Source organism: Pseudorca crassidens, chromosome 8 (genome assembly GCF_039906515.1).
Source record: "Pseudorca crassidens isolate mPseCra1 chromosome 8, mPseCra1.hap1, whole genome shotgun sequence".
In the NCBI taxonomy this organism is placed as follows: domain Eukaryota; kingdom Metazoa; phylum Chordata; class Mammalia; order Artiodactyla; family Delphinidae; genus Pseudorca; species Pseudorca crassidens.
In genome coordinates this window covers 33,062,341-33,083,164 of record NC_090303.1, presented here as the reverse complement: position 1 = coordinate 33,083,164, position 20,824 = coordinate 33,062,341, and the positions used below count along the sequence as shown (strand labels likewise).

At 42.0% G+C, this 20,824-nt stretch overlaps 1 protein-coding gene across 2 annotated transcripts in view; it reads right to left on the bottom strand.

Annotated features, from left to right (window-relative positions):
• Window positions 1-20,824, bottom strand: part of RAPGEF5 (Rap guanine nucleotide exchange factor 5) — a 222,007-nt gene that overhangs the window by 141,661 nt on the left and 59,522 nt on the right. For both annotated transcript variants that reach the window (XM_067746170.1, XM_067746171.1), the window contains exon 6: window positions 18,226-18,292. In XM_067746170.1, coding sequence (XP_067602271.1) covers window positions 18,226-18,292 — 67 coding nt within the window. The remainder of the gene's footprint in view (window positions 1-18,225; window positions 18,293-20,824) is intronic.

Sequence of the window (20,824 nt, the reverse complement as noted above, 5' to 3'; positions counted from 1 at the left end):
ATGATAAGATTCAGTTACTACATCAGCAGTTTGACAGACACGATCTACTCAAGCACAAGGAAAATTGCAAGGGAGCTTTTTAAGAAGCTTAAACTTTAAAACATCGTTTACTCAGTATAAAAAGAACCATGTAACTCAAAACACATCTGCAGCTTCGGGTATATTTGCTCTTATGAATATTTAAAGAGAGGATAATTAAGAGACTGATAAAACACATCTCTAATTTTTCTCTCTCCTCTGGGTACTCACCAGCAATTTTAAAATGTTTTAAAATGCTGAAATGTTTTGGCTTCCTATCTTCAATAACCAGCAGGACTGTTCACAAAATAGCCCTGAAATTCAACAAGAATCAGAGCCAGTCTTAGTTCCAGTATTTTGTCTTTTTTCTCTGGCACTTTATAGTGCCTTCAGCCTCAAAATACAAATGCTCGAAAAGCTGTTTTGCATCAGTACAAGACTCAAGAGGCAACAGGAAGTGTCAAATGCAAACTCTGAGCGCCAGGGATCACGTCCATGGGAGAGGTTAACTGAGAAGACATGGCAGGCTTCCTGGGGGAACGGACCCTTGAAAACCAAGTGTGAAGCTGGATGGAAAGTCAGCAAAGGTCATTGTGGGAGGACAGATCAACAGTGGCAAAAGTCTTACCTAACCACAGGGCCATTCTTAAAAACTAATTTTAAATAGGATCATGAATTCACAAATTCCCTAAAGGTTTTTAGTAAATCTATTAATCTTAGAAACATTTAAATGTTGATACCATGATAGAAATGTTTTTAAAACACAGAACCCATTTTCTCAATTACCTAAATTAAATGTAAGAAGAAACATAAGCCAATACTCTTCCCTGTTTTATTCCCAAATGTACTTACTTTTAAAACACTATAAAATCTTAAGATACTATGGACTTAAAGAATTCTAGAAAAATAAATAACTATGCTTCTTAAAGCCATCAACGTACTTTTGGATAAGACACAAACTGAGCAGTGATGGTGGCTAGACTTCTGTCCTATGAAGGAATAACCATGGGCTCAGTAACAATTTTCTTTGTTCCTTGGAGGCCTGTTTTCCTATTTCCAAGTTCATTATTTTGTTCTGAAGAGTTAATATTGCCACAAGAATGACACATGGATAAACTTGTGATTGCCTGTTAATGTCAACCAATTATTAGAAAATTAAGAAAGTTATTTATTTATCTGTCTAGACAGTACTGCTCTCCATCTAATAGTTTACTTAACAAATAGTTCTTTTCCTAATAATTGCTCTCGCCATATCGAAGATATTTGCTAAGCATGCTGGAATGATAAAATATGCTTATGCTTATTCATCTATTTCAAGGCTATTAGGGATATTTTAAAAATTTCATATAGACATTGTTGAACACATACAGATATGCCTATTCATTTTATTATAACTTAGACAACAGCTGACCATTCAAAGACTAATACATATATAGAAGTGTCCTGAAACTAACAAAATAAAGTGGAATAAAGTCCTACACGCAGGCTTTTTAAGTCTGGTATTTAAGTCTGCTATGCATACATAGATCTACTATGAGACAGATTCACATGAAAAAGATGTGATAATTTTTAGTTGATCATAAGCATAGTATACGTTAACAATGGAAATATGATTATCTAGAAGTGGACAACAATGTTTTTAGGAATATTACTAAAATAACATTCAGGTCATAAAAAAATGATGGACTCCAGAGAAATCAACATCTGGATTGTATACGCTTTGAAGTACCATTTGTTTAGGTTTAGGAGGAGTCGAGAGCATCCAAAGGAGGACGACCACAGGGTGGTCACCTCCTTGTAGACAGTGAGATGGATGAAGCAGTCTTCATCTACCTTGTCCTCTCTGCAGGGTTTGGCAGGTTACCCACCCCCCTCTTCTTGACCACTGGGATTCCATGACACCATATGCTCCAGGCTTTTCTCTTTTCTCTCTGACTGCTACTTCTCTTCTCCCAAGGCTTCCCTTTCCTCTGTCTTGGTTTTGATGATCCTCAGTGATCTATCCTTAGCCCTCTAGACCTTCTTCTCTTTCCGTTCATTCTCTCTAGGCAACCTCATTTACTCACAGGGCTTCAATTATATCTGTACCTCCAGGGCCCAAAAGTCTCATATCCATCCACCTCCAAGACCTAAATGTCCCACTAGCAGCTCAAACTCAACATTTCCGAATGTGAAGTCACTGTCTTACCACTTTCCTCCACCCCATAAATCTGCTCCACGGCCCATACCCCCAGTCAGTGAATGGTACCACCATGTACCCAGGGTCTCAAGCCAAGAAGTGAGGTACCCTTGATTTAGCTCAGCCCACCATCTTCTCCCAACTCAGACCGCTGTCTCTCATTTATCTCTCTTCATACCACATCATATATTATATGAGATATAATCTTGTATCTCTCGCTAAAAAACTCTTCAAAGACTTCCCATGACACCAGGACAGAGTCCAGTGTCTAATATTGCATATATAGTATTCTTTTCATCTGGTCTTCAGTATCATCTATTTCCATACCTCTTCTTACAATCCATGTCTTTAAAAAAAAAACAGAATCCATGTTCCAGCCTTAGTAAAATAGAACACTTGCAATTCTGTGAACGCACCATGGTCTTTCTTTGTTCTGAGACTTGCCACGTGCTCTTCTGTCTGGAATGCCTCCCCACCTCCCCAGTTTGTGTGGCTGTCACTTACTTGTCCTTCAGGTCCCAACCTAGCTGTCGTCTTCTCATGAGTCCCCCACCTCCCCCAATGGAGTGAAGTCCTCCCTGTTTATTCTCTGATAGCATTCTATACGTACCTCAGTTGTAGCACTACCACATGCTAGTGAAATCCCCTCTTTAGCTGAGGGTCTCCAACAGTAGACTGCAAGCCCACTGAAATCGACTCCTTTACTCATCATTCTGACCATGACTCCTAGTACCACTCCTGACACGTATCTGTGATCAGGAATGCAAGTCAAGTGTTCGCAGCTGCTGCTGAGAACAGAAGACTTAGGGGGAGCATGATCATTAGCTTCAAATATTTGGAAGGGTGAGGGTGAAATTCAGAACAGTGGAGAGAAGCTGCAGAAAGGCATGTTTTAGCCCTACGAACATTCAAATAATCAGAGCTATCACAGTGGAAATGGTCTACTACGTGAGGTTCAACAGAAGACGCTTTATAAGGGAAGGTAGATATCAGAAGCACCCCGACCAAGGGTTTGTTCTAAAGATTTGTTTTATGACCGCCTCCTATCCAAATCATCCACTATAAAAAGAGAACAAGCGTGAGCCTCCTGGGAGAAGCCATATCTGTCAGCCAGCAGTTGAACAGGTGGTGATGTTATAGCAATCTAATCTACCCAACAGAGATAGAGGGAGTGCAAATCTTAACAAACAGATGAAAAATAACTGTTGGAGTCCATTCCTTCCTGTGGAAATCTCCTAAATTTCATGGCACAAAGAACAGGAGAAGCTATAGATGTACTGGCTGAATACAATCTGAAAAGAGCAAGCAAATGACACTGACATCTTTTCAAAAGAGCAGGTGTATCTGCTCCTTCAACCTTCAAAGCTGCTCTTACAACTCTTGATACAGCAATTTCCCCAAAGCCCTAACTGCTGATCAACATGAATTTTTTGACAAATAAAAATTTCATATATGTGAAAAGTGTTTTAAGGAAACAAGTATACATTGGACATTCTGGGTTTTGCTATAACAATGAAATAAAACATTGATTATGTGTACATCATTAAATTTAAAAAATTTTTTTGTCTCAAGTTTGTTTTTCCATTTTCTGGTAAGACCAGAGTATTTTCAATCTGTGTCACATTTAAATGATTCTTCAATAGATTTATATGATATAATGTATTTAACAAAGTATCTTTAAAGACAATATAATTTGCAAACTCATGCCTTAGTATGTCTTTTATTTCACATTATATGTCATTCCTTACATGTCTTTTCTCAGTCATCGTGCTCTTTGGAACTAAGTTTCTAAACTGTACCAAGAGTATAAGTTCAACACTAGACGTTCTAGGGATCTTCTATGGTAAGGATCTCCCATCTGTAGGGGTAGGTCCTATAGAACCTTGCAGGGATGTGATATTAGAAACTCTTGCATTGGCATGAATCCAGATCAACTAAGACCCTTTCCAACTAGACAGTCTATCTACAAAAACCGCTAACACAGGAGGGCTTCCCGGAAGAACAAGATTCAGAACGCAAGATCCAAAAGCCTAAAACAGGACTAGGAAATCTCCTATGCCAACCTTGAGAGAAATTCTGGGATTCTGTTTGTTGAGGCTGAATCACAGCTCTCCACCCCACGGCACAGGACTGCTGTGAACATGAAATGAGTTAATACCTATAAAACATCTGGGAATGGTGCCTGAAACAGTAAGTACTATCTGAGTGTTAGCGATCATCATCACATTACTGTAAGTAATATAGTTGAGCTTAACAATAAATTATAAGAGCAAAGTCCAATCTGTAGTTGCTTTAATATTTCATATGTTTAAGACCCTTCTTCCCACCTAAATTTTGAACTCCCTGACAACCAGTAATGCTTCTGCTTATAACATTCCACCTACATGGCCCCCACATGGCAACTAGCATAAAAGGGACTGATATGTTTCACCAAAAAGTTGTGAACAGTGCCTACAGTGCTTGTACTTCTAAAAGCTTTAAAAATAAGCTTTGAGATTTCCACAGAATTCCGAAGCTTTTACAGATGTGTGAAAGACAGACTTTAGCTTTAAAAATTCACTTTGAAACTTCAGAGGGATCAACTGACTAGCTGTGGCGTGGCAGCTTCTGACATCTGAGACATAACTGCTGATTAATGAATCAAGGGATTGCAAATATGTATTCAACAAGGAGTGGGTATTAATTTGGTATTTCTGCCGTAGCAAATCACTACCCGTTTAGCAGCTTAAGAAAGAGGACATCCATTTATCATCTCATAGTTCCATAGGTCAGGAGTCAAGGGACAGCACGGCTCAACTGGATCCTCTGCTTAGAGACTCATGAGGCCAAGAACCAAGGCATAGGCAGGTCAGTGTTCCCTACTAGAGGCTTTAGGAGAGAATTCCAAGGGCATGCAGGTTGTTGGCTGGTTCCTGCTTCTGTAGGACTGAGGTGCCCATTTCCTTTCTGGTTGTCACCTGGCACCTGCCCTTGATTCCTAGAGGCCTCTCTCTGATCTCTGCACGTGGACTCCTACTTCTCAGAGCCAGTGACACCACGCTGAATCCTTCTCGTGCTTAGGCTTTTTCTTTACTCTCTCTTCTGCTGTTTCTCTTTGATGCCTACCAGAGCAAGGTCTTTGGATTAGACTGGGTCCATGCGGACAATCCAGGTCTGCAGCCTTACTTATATCTGCAAAGTACCTTTGACCATGTAATGTAATATTTACAGGTGCCAAGCAGCACATTCATCTTTGGGACCATTCTACCTACCACAGAATGACAACACAGATCCTCAGAGCCCTCCTGAAAAGCTAGCCCTCAACATCTTTTTAGGGTTTCATAGTAACATGTTAATAGAGTCTAGTCCTGGAACATGATTTAACTGGTGTAACATCTTTACTAGGGCACACCTCTGAGTTCACACAATGGAACCTGAAGACTTGAGAACCAGTCTGAATAAATTTCTAAATTACTAAACCATGCAGCCATGTTTACACTATTTAATGATTCCTAACGGGTTAAAAATTAAAATGCTGTTTAATATAACTGCATAGGTTTCATTTTCTAAACTTCTTCAAATAAGGAGGGAACTCTATATACTACTATACATAAAATGGATAACTACTGAGAACCTACTGTGTAGCACAGGGAACTCAATGCTCTGTGGTTACCTAAATGGGAAGGAAATCCAAAAAGAGTGGTTATATGTATATGTATAACTGATTCACTTTGCTGTACAGCAGCAACTAACACAACATTGTAAAGCAACTATATTCCAATTAAAAAAAAAAGGGAACATTATAATCAAATCCCAAACACAACCGGTTGAGACCTATTCAGTAACTATGAAGCCTTTTAAGTGAAGATAATAGAGACAATTGCTTTTTGAACCCTAAATTATTATTTTTAATTAATGTGGACTCTCAAATGCTTTATCTCTCCAAATGCTTTATCTCTCCAATGCAAATGACTGTACACTCTGCTATCAAGGCTGAAATGTGACAGTGCATGAAAAGCATGAGCAGAATGCCTGCACAAGGTAAGAACTCAGCAAAAACCACCCATTCTTTGCCTTTTACCCAGATCTCACTTGGTCTTCTGAACAACAGGCTAATAAATTAACATCTGCGAGCAAGTTTCCTCAATAATTTTCCCACACAGAAGTTCACCTCTGGGACTTCCCTGGTGGCGCATTGATTAAGAATCCACCTGCCAACGCAGGGGACACGGGTTCGATCCCTGGCCCGGGAAGATCCCACATGCCGCAGAGCAACTAAGCCTGTGCACCACAACTACTGAGCCTGTGCTCTAGAGCCCTCAAGCCACAACTACTGAGCCCATGCGCCACAATTACCGAAGCCCACGCGCCTAGAGCCCATTCTCCCCAACTACTGAGCCCACGCACTGCAACTACTGAAGCCCACATGCTCTAGGGCCCGCGTGCCACAACTACAGAGCCTGTGTGCTGCAACAGCTGAAGCCTGTGCGCCTAGAGCCCGTGCTCTGCAACAAGAGAAGACACTGCAATGAGAAGCCCGCGCACTGCAACAAAATAGTAGCCCCCGCTCACCACAACTAGAGAAAGCCTGCACGCAGCAACGAAGATGCAGTGCAGCCAAAAAAAAAAAAAAAAAGGTTCATCTCTGTGTTGTTTACAATAGAAAAGATGGAAAATAACCACAATGTTCAAAAATCAGGGGATGATAAATCCATGGAATGGGGTACTATGAACCCCTACAAATGTTGTAGGAGGTACTGTTAACACTGAAAATATATTAAGTGAAAAGAACAGACCACAAAATAAAATGGTCATTTTTTTTTACACATTTTACAAAAAATATACACGCAAGAAAAATAACCTAGAAAGTAACAAACACTAAAGTGTTAATAATGAGTTATTTCTAAGTGGTTTCATTCTGGGCATCTTTTTTATTCTGGAATTTTAAAAAGTTATTAAGTCTTTATATTCAAGTTAATCCAAAATGTCAGATAAACTTTTAAAATTTGCAAAGTATAATCCACAGTAATGACAACTCACTACCAAATTTACCACCTTTTTTTTTTTTTTTTTTTTTTCCGGTACGCGGGCCTCTCACTATTGTGGCCTTTCCCGTTGCGGAGCACAGGCTCCGGACACGCAGGCTCAGCGGCCATGGCTCACGGGCCCAGCCGCTCCGCGGCATGTGGGATCTTCCCGGACCGGGGCACGAACCCGCGTCCACTGCATCGGCAGGCGGACTCTCAACCACTGCGCCAGCAGGGAAGCCCTTACCACCCTTTTGACACTTACAAATATAGGAATAGAATTCACCCAATTTCTACCCAGCATCCACATAAAATTTCCTTATATTCTGATTTTTACAACAACATAAAATAACAAACTAATTTAAAATCTACCTTATTCCATTACCACCAAAAACTCAAGTAGTTTTCACTTTTTTATATGCCTCCTGGTCCTGCTTCACATATGGACATACTATTTAAAGCTATGCCATTGAGTTAAGTATGCAAAATTACATTTCATCTAAGCAGCAATAAGAAGTTCTATTTTAAACAAGTGCACAAAGAAGAAACCCAACACGAAATATTCATGGATCACCTTTTAAAGCTCCTTCCACTTCCCTCAGATAGGGTTTCACAGGAACACTTCACAAACCCACAACTGCGAATATACAATTTTTTTGGACTTTTAAATTTTTTAAACTGAATATAGTTGATTTACAATGTTGTGTTAGTTTCAGGTATACAGCAAAGTGATTCACTTCATATATATTTTTTTCAGATTATTTTTCCCTTGTTTATATACAAACTGATAGCTAAATGATCTATTTCTATTCCTTGTCAATTAAAAATGCTTATGTTTTCTATGCGTACTGCAGGTAAAAATTATTATCTCCATCTTGGGAACAGATACCCAAAAAGCATCACACACTTCTTCCCCTATTAACAAGGGATTCATCAAGACACGTTTTATTCTTGAATGGGTTCTGCACACTGACATCTTTCTGAACTAATGCTTTTAAATAAATATCCCTACACTGGGCTCATTGCAGTAGGCAAAAGACATGTATTATGCTGTTCACCAAAACCAACTTGACAAGGCTACAGTTAAATTAGGTTACCACATGATCTGGGCATGTGCAGATGGTTTCTTTGGAAATAGAGACAATAACTTAATAACTATTTTAAAAAGTGGTGTGCATGTACATCTGTATCTTTCAGTATTTAGGGATCTATTCCCAGGATGAAGAAAATCACTTTGATGTATGATAGACATAGAACATATTAAGCCTTTTTTATTGACAAAGGAGAGAAAAATACCATTCAGCTCTCTGTTCACATGTTGACAATCATGGGCTTTGTGGCATGTTACTGTGAGATCCTCCCTGAGGGAAACTGAAGGAGCTTTATTTAACCAGTTCTCCAAGTGGTCCTAGAGACTTAAAAATCCACGGCCAAAGGCACCTTGAACACTGTAACAGCTGATCAGGGTAGCTCTAAAGCACAATGAGGGAAGGTACTAACAAGCCCCACGGCTTCTTATGAATACCAAGAACAAGGAATACTACACCAAGAATGTGCTACAAGTCCTCTGGGGCCTTCTTAATGCTCTTTGAAACCAGAGCTGTCTTCCAGGGCCTCACTTGACACTTTCTCAAAACTTAATCTACCCGGCCCTTCCCCAAATCACATAGTAGCTCTGAAGCCACTGGAAGGGCTGGAGCCAGGCTACAATTCCACATAAGAATTTTATGTTCCCTAAAGACAAGAAATATAAGATGTTCACAATCCTGTGGCAGCCAGAAAGAAGGTTAGTCATTTGCTGGCAGAGTCACTTTTATTCTCTTAACAAACATGCCCACTCAAGTCTGTGATAGATTTAGAAAATGGAGATTAACTACACTGCTTCTCCATTCCTCAGAAAGGAAGAGGCAGATAGCCAGGAAAAACGGTGAGTGGAAATTAGTATTTCAGCATTTTAAAAAACCGCATTTCTAAATGTGGCAAAATTCATCACTGGACTGTGCTCGTCAGGTACTCAATGTGACAGATTCTCCCCACCTTCCCTAAAATTATTTCTAGACCTAACTAACTTGACGTATCACCTCTTAAATAAGTCTCCAAAATTCTAACTCTTTAGAGATCCAGCGAAACTCAAATCCCATGCGATTTCTGCTTCCTGAACTGGTACCAATGTGAACGTTTCCAATCAAAAAAAGCTGTCACCGTTATCTTCAGATACTATTGTTCAACAAGGAATTTCTCCAACGTATCAACCCAACTTGTAGATTCATCAAGAAGAACAAACTAAAGGAATCCTAGCCACCTCATACGCTTCCTGACCCGGAAAGGGTGTAGACAGAGTCCTGTGAAAGACACACCAGAAAGAAAATAGTGGAAGGTTCAGGTGAATGATTAGACATGGCAAAGGAGAGGAGTTTTAAATGACTGAACGCAAGATACGAGAACAGGCACGTGAGGGGAATGAGAGAGTTGACAAGACAGAGAATCTTGGAAAGTTGGGGTCTTTGAGATTCCTAGTATCATGCTTTTGGTGATACAAGACAATTTGTTGTTCATTAAGACTCAGTTCCTTGGGCCTCCACGAGAAGTATTTCCCAAGAGAATTCTATCTAAGGAAAAGATGACACGGGAGAAGAATCAGAGGCCCAGGGTAAGTGCAGGTCTTAGTTAATGAGAATAAAATCAGATCCTTTTTACCTGTAAAGCAGGATCCCACATAGGGAAAAAATGAGAAGATGACTTTTACTAGAAAGAATGCTAGGAAGCATGAGAGAACGAGTTCATGGTTGATGTGAAAACTGATGGAGTTATGTCCAACTTCTGGACACTGAGCAGGGAAAAACCTTTCTGCGAAGTTGACAACGGGCTGCAGTTATAACCACATCTTTTTTTTTTCCCCCTAGAGAGGTGCAAAAAAAAAAAAAATTCCATAGCAGATATCTTTTTCTCTAACACTTTCACCACAAGTTATATATCTTAGTATGGCTATTGGCTTCTTGGGGCTTCATCTGCTTCAAGGTCTTCTAGAACTTACAGCAGTCACCCCATTTATAATTTGGGTTTGATTGCTCAGTGGTATTTCTCAGAGGAGTGATAATATACCCCATGAGAAGGAATTTGGAAAATACCACTAAGAGCATCAAACGCAGAGGTTCTACATTAAAGTTTGAGGAGCTGAAGAAAATAAGCAACAGGACAGAGCAGAAACGTACCAACAGAGAAATCTAAACTGCTGAAAATTATCAACTACATCAGCTTTGAGAAGGAATATGAGGGTGTCAGAGTGTCTAGTTAAATGGTTCCCGGGTATTAGATTCTGTTCTCATCCACACTGACCTCTCTTCCTAACTTCTGTATGCTTGATTTGTCATTTGAATTCACCTCTCAAGATATGGCCACAAACTCTTCGCCACTACCACCGCCAGGTTCACGTTTATTGTAGACACTCAACACTGTTCTCTTCTACCATTCAAGTGATGGCTGACTTCGCTGGACCAAGTAGCACAGAGGCCCACGCCACATGCCCTACCCCTGTCCTTTTATAAACGTCACTCATATAACCATGGCATCAAATAAGCATCTAATATGTAAAATTCACAACTTAGCCTAACTCACATCACCTCAGTGGTTTGACCATGTGAATAAAAATCATGAATTTCACTCAGATGTTTGTGTTTTCTTATCTCTACAATTTCCATCAAGAAAATTTAGCCCGAAGTACCAGAAATAGCCAAAATGGTTTGTTTAGGATGTTGATTTTTTTTTTTTTTTTTTTTTGTGTACTTCAATATTGTACTTCTACATTTTATTTTATTTTTTTCCCTTTCTTTTTTTTTTTTTTTTTTTTAAACATCTTTATTGGAGCATAATTGCTTTACAATGGTATGTTAGTTTCAGCTTCACAACAAAATGAATCAGTTATATATATACATATGTTCCCATATCTCTTCCCGCTTGCGTCACCCTCCCTCCCACCCTCCCTATCCCACCCCTCCAGGCGGTCACAAAGCACCGAGCTGATCTCCCTGTGCTATGCGGCTGCTTCCCACTAGCTATCTACCTTACGTTTGGTAGTGTATACATGTCCATGCCTCTTTATTGCTTTGTCACCGTTTACCCTTCCCCCTCCCCATAGCCTCAAGTCCATTCTCTAGTAAGTCTGTGTCTTTATTCCTGTTTCACCCCTAGGTTTTTCATGACATTTTTTTTTTTCTTAAATTCCATATATATGTGTTAGCATACGGGTCTCTTGTAGACAGCAAATATATGGGTCTTGTTTTTGTCTCCATTCAGCCAATCTGTGTCTTTTGGTGGGAGCATTTAGTCCATTTACATTTAAGGTAATTATCGATATGTGTGTTCCCATTCCCATTTTCTTAATTGTTTTGGGTTTGTTATTGTAGGTCTTTTCCTTCTTTTGTGTTTCTTGCCTAGAGAAGTTCCTTTAGCAGTTGTTGTAGAGCTGGTTTGGTGGTACTGAACTCTCTCAGCTTTTGCTTGTCTCTAAAGGTTTTAATTTCTCCATCAAATCTGAATGAGATCCTTGCTGGGTAGAGTAATCTTGGTTGCAGGTTTTTCTCCTTCAACACTTTCAATATGTCCTGCCACTCCCTTCTGGCTTGCAGAGTTTCTGCTGAAAGATCAGCTGTTAACCTTATGGGGATTCCCTTGTGTGTTATTTGTTGTTTTTCCCTTGCTGCTTTTAATATGTTTTCTTTGTATTTAATTTTTGACAGTTTGATTAATATGTGTCTTGGCGTATTTCTCCTTGGATTTATCCTGTATGGGACTCTCTGTGCTTCCTGGACTTGATTAACTATTTCCTTTCCCATATTAGGGAAGTTTTCAACTATAATCTCTTCAAATATTTTCTCAGTCCCTTTCTTTTTCTCTTCTTCTTCTGGAACCCCTATAATTCGAATGTTGGTACGTTTAATGTTGTCCCAGAGGTCTCTGAGACTGTCCTCAGTTCTTTTCATTCTTTTTTCTTTATTCTGCTCTGCAGTAGTTATTTCCACTATTTTATCTTCCAGGTCACTTATCCGTTCTTCTGCCTCAGTTATTCTGCTATTGATCCCATCTAGAGTACTTTTAATTTCATTTATTGTGTTGTTCATCGTTGCTTGTTTCATCTTTAGTTCTTCTAGGTCCTTGTTAACTGATTCTTGCATTTTGTCCATTCTATTGTCCATTCTATCTCCAAGATTTCGGATCAACCTTACTATCATTATTTTGAATTCTTTTTCAGGTAGACTGCCTATTTCCTCTTCATTTGTTAGGTCTGATGGGTTTTTATCTTGCTCCTTCATCTGCGGTGTGTTTTTCTGTCTTTTCATTTTGCTTATCTTACTGTGTTTGGGGTCTCCTTTTTTGCAGGCTGAAGGTTCGTAGTTCCTGTTGTTTTTTGTGTCTGTCCCCAGTGGCTAAGGTTGGTTCAGTGGGTTGTGTAGGCTTCCTGGTGGAGGGTACTAGTGCCTGTGTTCTGGTGGATGAGGCTAGATCTTGTCTTTCTGGTGGGCAGGTCCACGTCTGGTGGTGTGTTTTGGGGTGTCTGTAGACTTATTATGATTTTGGGCAGCCTCTCTGCTAATGGGTGGGGTTGTGTTCCTGTCTTGCTAGTTGTTTGGCATAGGATGTCCAGCACTGTAGCTTGCTGGTCGTTGAGTGAAGCTGGGTGCTGGCGTTGAGATGGAGATCTCTCGGAAATTTTTGCTGTTTGATATTATGTGCAGCTGGGAGGTCTCTTGTGGATCAGTGTCCTGAAGTTGGCTCTCCCACCTCAGAGGCACAGCACTGACTCCTGGCTGCAGCACCAAGAGCCTTTCATCCACACGGCTCCTTAATTTGGGATGATTGGTTGTCTATTCAGGTATTCCACAGATGCAGGGTATATCAAGTTGATTGTGGAGCTTTAATCCGCTGCTTCTGATGCTGCTGGGAGAGATTTCCCTTTCTCTTCTTTGTTCTCACAGCTCCCAGGGGCTCAGCTTTGGATTTAGCCCCGCCTGTGCGTGTAGGTCGCCGGAGGGCGTCTGTTCTTTGCTCAGACAGGACGGGGTTAAAGGAGCCACTGATTCGGAGGCTCTGGCTCACTCAGGCCCGGGGGTAGGGAGGGGCACGGAGTGTGGGGCGGGCCTGCGGCGGCAGAGGCCGGCGAGACGTTGCAGCCTGAGGCGCGCCTGTGCGTTCTCCCGGGGGAGTTGTCCCTGGATCCCGGGACCCTGGCAGTGGCGGGCTGCACAGGCTCCCCGGAAGGGCGTGTGGCTAGTGACCTGTGTTCGCACACAGGCCTCCCGGTGGCGGCAGCAGCGGCCCTAGCGTCTCATGTCTGACTCTGGGCTCCGCACTTTTAGCCGCGGCTCGCGCCCGTCCCTGGAGCTCTCTCAAGCAGCGTTCTTAATCCCCTCTCCTCGTGCACCAGGAAACAAAGAGGGACGTAAAAGTCTCTTGCCTCTTCGGCAGTTCCAGACTTCTCCCCGGACTCTCTCCCGGCCAGCCGCGGTGCACTAACGCCCTGCAGGCTGTGTTCACGCCGCCAACCTCAGTCCTCTCCCGGCGCTCCGACAAAAGCCGGAGCCTCAGCTCCCAGTCCCGCCCGCCCCGGCGGGTGAGCAGACAAGCCTCTCGGCTGGCGAGTTCCGGTCGGCCCGATCCTCTGCGCTGGAATCTGTCCGCTTTGTCCTCCGCACCCCTGTTGCTGTGCTCTCCTCCGCGGCTCCCAAGCTCCCCCACTCCGCCTCCCGAAGCCTCCACCCGCGAAGGGGCTTCCTAGTGTGTGGACACTTTTCCTCCTTCACAGCTCTCTCCCGCTGGTGCAGGACCCGTCCCTATCCTTTTGTCTCTGTTTAGTTTTTTCTTTTGTCCTACCCAGGTACGTGGGGGGTTTCTTGCCTTTTGGGAGGTCTGAGGCCTTCTGCCAGCGTTCAGTAGATGCTCTGTAGGAGTTGTTCCATGCGTAGATGTATTTCTGGTGTCTAGGATGTTGATTTTAAGGAAGCATGAGCTATAAGTCCAGAAACAGTTTTTATCTCCTATTTAAGGATGTCCATGTTTCCACTTCCTGTCTTTAGATGATGCCCAAGTACTTCTCAGTTCTTTAAAATGCCTCAAAGTTTAGCTTATTTCCTAAATTTACATCCTAAGAACTATGACTTTGAAAGCAATACTTCATTCACTATAAATTCTTCCCTATGTCTAGTTTATCCTGGATTGTAAAACAAGTATATAAAATCTATGTCATCAACTCTGAACACTCCTTTTGGCATATACACTGGGAGAATTCATGTTTAAAAATAAAATAAAATAATGCTCAGAACTTCAAGGACAGGAACTGGGAGACTATGTCATCCAAGGGCCCTTCTTGGTCTGCCAGCTTTATCAGACTAACAGAGACTCAGAGGAAAAGAAGAAGAGAAGATTTTCAAGTCAACAAAACGTGTAAGGTCAGAAGATATTAAAAAGGAAGCTAAGACGTTAAGGCAGAAACCACACGTAGCGCAGGGAAAGCCAGAGGATTTTCAGATAATAATGCCCAGAGTGTTTCTGTAGACTGAACATAATGGAAGGAGTCTATTATAGCCATGTCGTTTTTCCTTAAGCTGAAAACTTCTGACAAAATTTTCTTCTTTAGGTTTTCAGATGTCAGGTGCTTGACTGAATTATCAAGACGTTTTTATTTTTATACACATTGTCTTCCTATGTTCCTTTAATATGAAAACTCACTAGTGTTTTCTTCCAGGGTAGAATTTTAGGTATTATTTTTTTAGATGACAGGACCTTTCTCTTGATTAACCTGAGACTAAGAAATAAACTATTTTAAAATGAGGATTTTTATTTTTAAAGATAGCAACATACAGGGCTTCCCTGGTGGTGCAGTGGTTGAGAGTCCACCCGCCTGCCAATGCAGGGGACACGGGTTCGTGCCCCGGTCCGGGAGGATCCCACATGCCGCAGAGCGGCTGGGCCCGTGAGCCATGTCCACTGAGCCTGCGCGTCCGGAGCCTGTGCTCCGCAACGGGAGAGGCCACAACAGTGAGAGGCCCGCGTACCGCAAAAAAAAAAAAAAAAAAAAAGATAGCAACATACAAACCCCTGAAGTTTGAGTAAAAGGAGGTGAATATACAGGGCAGCACAGTAAACTCTATTGCGGGAAACTGCTGCCCCCTTTCCAGGGCCCCCTAATTACACAAACCTTTTGAAGAGCACTTTAACAAGTCTGCATTACAGACGTCACTTTTGCTTTCCTTTAATGCATTTAAAGGTCATGCTAGATGACAACCGTTACTTGACTGATGTATGCAAACATCTCCCTTCCTACATGGTGTTAACAGCTAGGTAACAGAGTTTTCATACCAAAGCCAACAGGAATAACTACATTGTGAAGAGGTGAAACACAACAGTCCCTTCATAAATGGCTTATACAATGAACAGAGGAATTTTAGAACTTAGATATTGTCTAGTCCAGCACTCAATTTGGCCAAGGTCATAGTGTTGGAAGAACTAAGAATCAAGGTCCACGTTCTCGGTTCAAAGACAGTTTCACTATTCCAGGCCGAATGGCCATCAATTAAGATGCAAATTTTTCTCCTCTACCCTTCATTCTCATTCCCACTCTAGCACCTTACCTCAGTTTACTCAGTCTTTTAGCTTGGAGATTTTTTCTAGCAAGATTACCTCAACCAAATACATAGCCAACACTTTGCTGTCCACCCTCCTTTTTAGAGGCTTTCTTGAATTTAACTTTCATGGTATAAACCATTCAGTATTTCCACCTCTCACTGTCCTCTCATCTCCCTACTGCCCTCTTATCATGGGTGCTGCCCAAGACTCCATCTTCCACTACGCTCTTCAATCGACAACCTGGACTGGTTCCCATAACTCTAGCCCTGACCTTTCTGAGTTCCAGATTCGCGTCTCCAGGTGTTTCCCGAATATTTTTACATCCTTATGTACTCAAACTCAGTGTGTGCAAAATTACGTCATCTCTCCTTCCATGCATTTTACTCAGTTTCCTAAGAGTATCCTCACTTTTCTATTCGGTTATCTGACTCCTCCTCTACATGTACCTGCCCTACTGATTTTTGTTTTGTTTTGTTTTGTTTTTGCGGTACATGGGCCTTTCACTGTTGTGGCCTCTCCCGTTGCGGAGCACAGGCTCCGGATACACAGGCTCAGCGGCCATGGCTCACGGGCGCAGCTGCTCCGTGCCATGTGGGATCTTCCCGGACCGGGGCACGAACCCGTGTCCCCTGCATTGGCAGGCGGACTCTCAACCACTGCGCCACCAGGGAAGCCCTGTCCTACTGACTTTTAAAAACGTCTTTATGCTCCTTTTTGAACTCATTTTTCTTTTGGTTCCCCCAAAAACCTCCAGAAACTATAATAGGTTTTCATCAGCCTCTCAACCAGTCTCCCCATTTCCAACTCATCTTCTTGTTTCTTAAATGTCTGCTTCATCATGTTAATCTGTTGTTCAAAAAGTCTTTCACTTTTCTCTATTAGGTGCTTCCTCTGTAACCAGATGGGTCTACTATTTTCCCATTCCTCTGCCTGCACACAATAAATCCTACAGCTAGAGTACACATCCTTTGTCACCTGTTCACATCCTGATTGCCTTCAATGACGGTTCAAGCCCCGTCTCTTCACTGAAGCTCTCTGCTACGGTTCTTGGACTTACTATCTATACACCATGATTTCTGATGCTCAATTGCCAACTGTTTTATAGGTTAACTTTGTAATGTGCCTATCTTCCTGGTATAGCTGTAGGAACCACATCTTACCTGTCTGCTGCTTCTGAAACTTACCTACTAACTGCATTACGTTATCAAAAAATGAGGTGTAGTAGTTAAGAGAACATGATTAGGAAGCAGAAAATTCTAAGTTTAGATCCTGGCTTTGTTCCTTTCTAGATGGGTGACTTTGGGCAAGTTACTTAACCTCTAGAAGCTTTCATGTCTGTAAAACAGAGATAACGCCACTTATTTCACAGGGCTGTTGTGAAGTGTGATGTGTGTGTGTGTATGTACACACACACACACACACACACACACAATGTTTCACATAGTATTTGGTCTGTAGTGAGTGTTTTTTTTAAACAGATGGCTGTTAACAATTTTGTACCTAATAGGCACTCCTCTTTGGTCAATATTTTAAACTGCAAAGGTCATGTTAAATATTTTTTCATAACACACTGTCAAGATTTCATTTCATGTGAAGTTTTATACCACTGAGCACTGTATTTAGCCAAAAGTTACTTTTCTAAGCTACATTCCAGAAGAGTAGGAAAAACAACTTTTAACTTTCAAGCTGTGCCCCGATGCCAAGACTCAGTGTAAGAACTGTGTAAGATCAGTTTCATTCCACATATATAACCCAAGCCAGCATGACTTTCAGGCAAGCACCGCTTAAAGAATGCAGTTAAAGAAGAACTCAAGAATCTTTGGTAAGGCTAGAAAAGTTTCCAGAAAGCCCAGCCAATGGATAAAGATTTTGTGAGATAGGATTGCTAGAGCCTGTCAAAAACCGGAGCTCCATGATTAGAGACCATGGCCAGCTTTTTCTAGGAAGAAGGGGATAAGCTTTCCTTCAACCAACAAGTCAATTACTGACTCTAATTAATGGCTTTAAAAGACATAATGAAAATGTTGCAATCTACTACATTTAAAAACTGAGGACTTGATCTTTTGTTGGTTGGAGTGATCTTTTTTTTCCTAATGAAACATACAGTCTTTTCTCCTTTGTGCAGCAGGTCACAACTTTCCCTAGGTTAAGTCATACTGTATTAAAAAAAAATCCTCCACTAAGGTTCCAGGAACTTTCCACCAAGAGCATCTATGATCTTGCAGGTGAGGCTGCATCAGAGAACAAGTTAATGCCACTGACTCCTTTTGCCTTGACGTGGGCCTCCCACAGTGATGAGCAGCCATGGGGCAAGTGTCTCTCTACACCACTACCCAGACTGCCGTCCTTCAAAGACCCCTCATTATTTCTGCACCCCTGGGCAGGGAAATCACATGGCCTTACCGCAGACGTCAGACGACAAAGAATTTCATCGCTGCTCTCTTCTGAGTCTTCAATTTTCTGATGAGATCTTTGAAAAACAAAGAATAAATTACTCTTCAGCTTTGGCTGTTCAAATTTATTCACCAAGTGATGGGGAATACATGGTAAATAATAGCATTATTGCTTAATACATTAGTGAAAGTGCCCATGTGAGTAACACGGTGACAATAATGCCATCGGATCACAGCTCTGTTGCAGCCCAACTGTTCCTTCGAAATCAATTAGCAAGAACGTCTTTCCCATACATCAATTAAATCCTGAGGGCTGCGTACTGCTCTCCAAATGATACCACAGAATAATCCTGACACACCAGAGTTATAAACACGGGCATGCACAGAGCACAAGTGGATGGCGAATATAACGTAAAGTACTGACATTCCCGCTCGGTCTAAATGAAATCCAGATTCCAAAAATATGAAACATGAATTTTCCACTACATCTGAGTTTCAGCCCAAACAGATTTATTATGAAATGGTATATTATAAGCCTAATACTGTGATAGGAATTACGTTCAATACAACAGCAGAAGCACTTTGGCCTTTTTTATGAGACCACAGCCCAGTTGAGAAGAAAATTATGCATGTATTAAATAACTAAGGAGACATACAACACAATACACAGTATTAGGTCAGTGTGTTTAGAAAAATCATCTTTCTAATGTAATTCATGAAAAATTTTCACCGCACGAAGGTACATGCTAACATAAAAAATTATCTACTTCAGACAAATCTTATAAAATTACATTTTTTTTCCTGACTTGGTCAAAGGAAAAAAACATTGACTAATGCCAAGTGGATATATGTAATTGTCTCCCAGATCTATTTCCACAGGCGATTCCTTTCAACACCTGTGGACTGGGGGGGATCGGTGGTAATTGCCTTGCAGAGTGGCGGTACGGCACTGGCAGTCCAGTGATTGATTTCAGTCTCGGGAACTGCAGTGGGCCAGCTGGAGCGCGAGCCTCGCGGGGCAGGAGGGCTTCTCCTGGCTCCTAAGACAGCTAGGAAGATGCTCTTTAAGAAAAGAAAAGCCAGTCGAATCAATTCTGGCACTGGCTTCCTGTTTCTGTAAATGTTATTAAACCCTTTCAAAAGAAAAAAAAATCCCACCCTTCAAGTCAGAGCAATGAATTACAAACTACCGCCTTTACAAGAATTGCAGGTTCTGGATATGAAACAGTGGGCATGTTGTCAAATAATCTCATTCCTAGCGCAGCAAAGCATCTGAAACATGACCTTGATAATGAACATTTCAAACAATGAGCCTTATTATTAAAACGATCTATTCACAAGGTTTCCACACACACGAAGTTACACTGAGAAGAGATTTGCAACCCTTTATAACATAAGCCACCAAACTAGGTTTATAAGATTATGCTGAGGTGACAAACAGATCTGAGAGGAAATTAGGAGCCAAGAGCATTAGACACAAGAGCACCAAACAAGGGCTTCAACGTCCCGTCTGTGTCTGTGTTGAAGTGCAAGCTGGTCGTGCCCACTCACGCCTCTCAGCCCCCAGCAGCACCTGAAGGATGAGGTAACGTGCATGACGTATTTCGCATTAGCACAGATTCTGTCATGAATGTGTTTTCAACAAACTGCTGAAAGGAACTCAAAACTCCAAGGGAAGCTCTTGTGTATGTCACTGATCGTGGCTATTTGATGAGTAATGGCCAAGCTGTTGCTAGCTCAGTGACAAATAATTTGTCTCTGTTCAAGCAAAACTATCCTTCATCACGCTTCCAACACAAAACATGCCTTGGCAGAAACGTTTCTAAAGGAAATACATGTAAGACAGAGTGATGCTCTCCCGAGAGCTGTCCCACAGCCCGTGTCCCATTTTTATCCCCTCAATCACTGTAATTTATACCCAGAGCTCCCAAGTCCTTCTCTAGCCCCTGAATCTTCCCCGAGCTCACCCTGTGTTTCCATCTAACGTCAATGTGGCTCTAAGTGGCCATCCCAGAACATCTTCACCCACATGGGAATCTCACAGGCTCCTCAAACTCGACGTAACTTCCACTGACATCCTCTTGCCTCCTGCCCTCACCGGTTCTGCCAGCGCCTGTCACCACTCAGCTTTGTGTCACCCTGCAGCCCTTCCCCGCCTCCGGCACTCACTCCCACCGCTTTCCAGTCACCAGAGCCTCCTCTGCTCTGCTCTCCTACTTTCCTCCCCACGAGCCGTGCTGACAGGCCCTCACCTCCACAACTTATTTTAACCACCTTCTAACCAACTTGCTCTGCCTCTCCTCCTGTACCCCATCTCCTAGAGATGCCAGGATTCTCCTTCTAAAACCCTGATCTGGTCCTGCTTTTCTCCAGACTCACACCTTCAGGGATTCTCCCACTTCCTGCTCGAGAATTCAGAAAGACTCTTCTTTTCCGCTAGGGAGTCCCAGGTCGGCCCTGCACCAGCAGGTACCTGCATGGCACCTGGCATAGAGAAGGGACGTGGGAGCAGAACTGAGGGGGACAGGCAAGCAGTGGGAGAGCTTGAAAGGGGGGAAGGAAGAGAGAAGGGTGACGTTCCCCGACTCCCCTTCCTGCCTCACCACTGT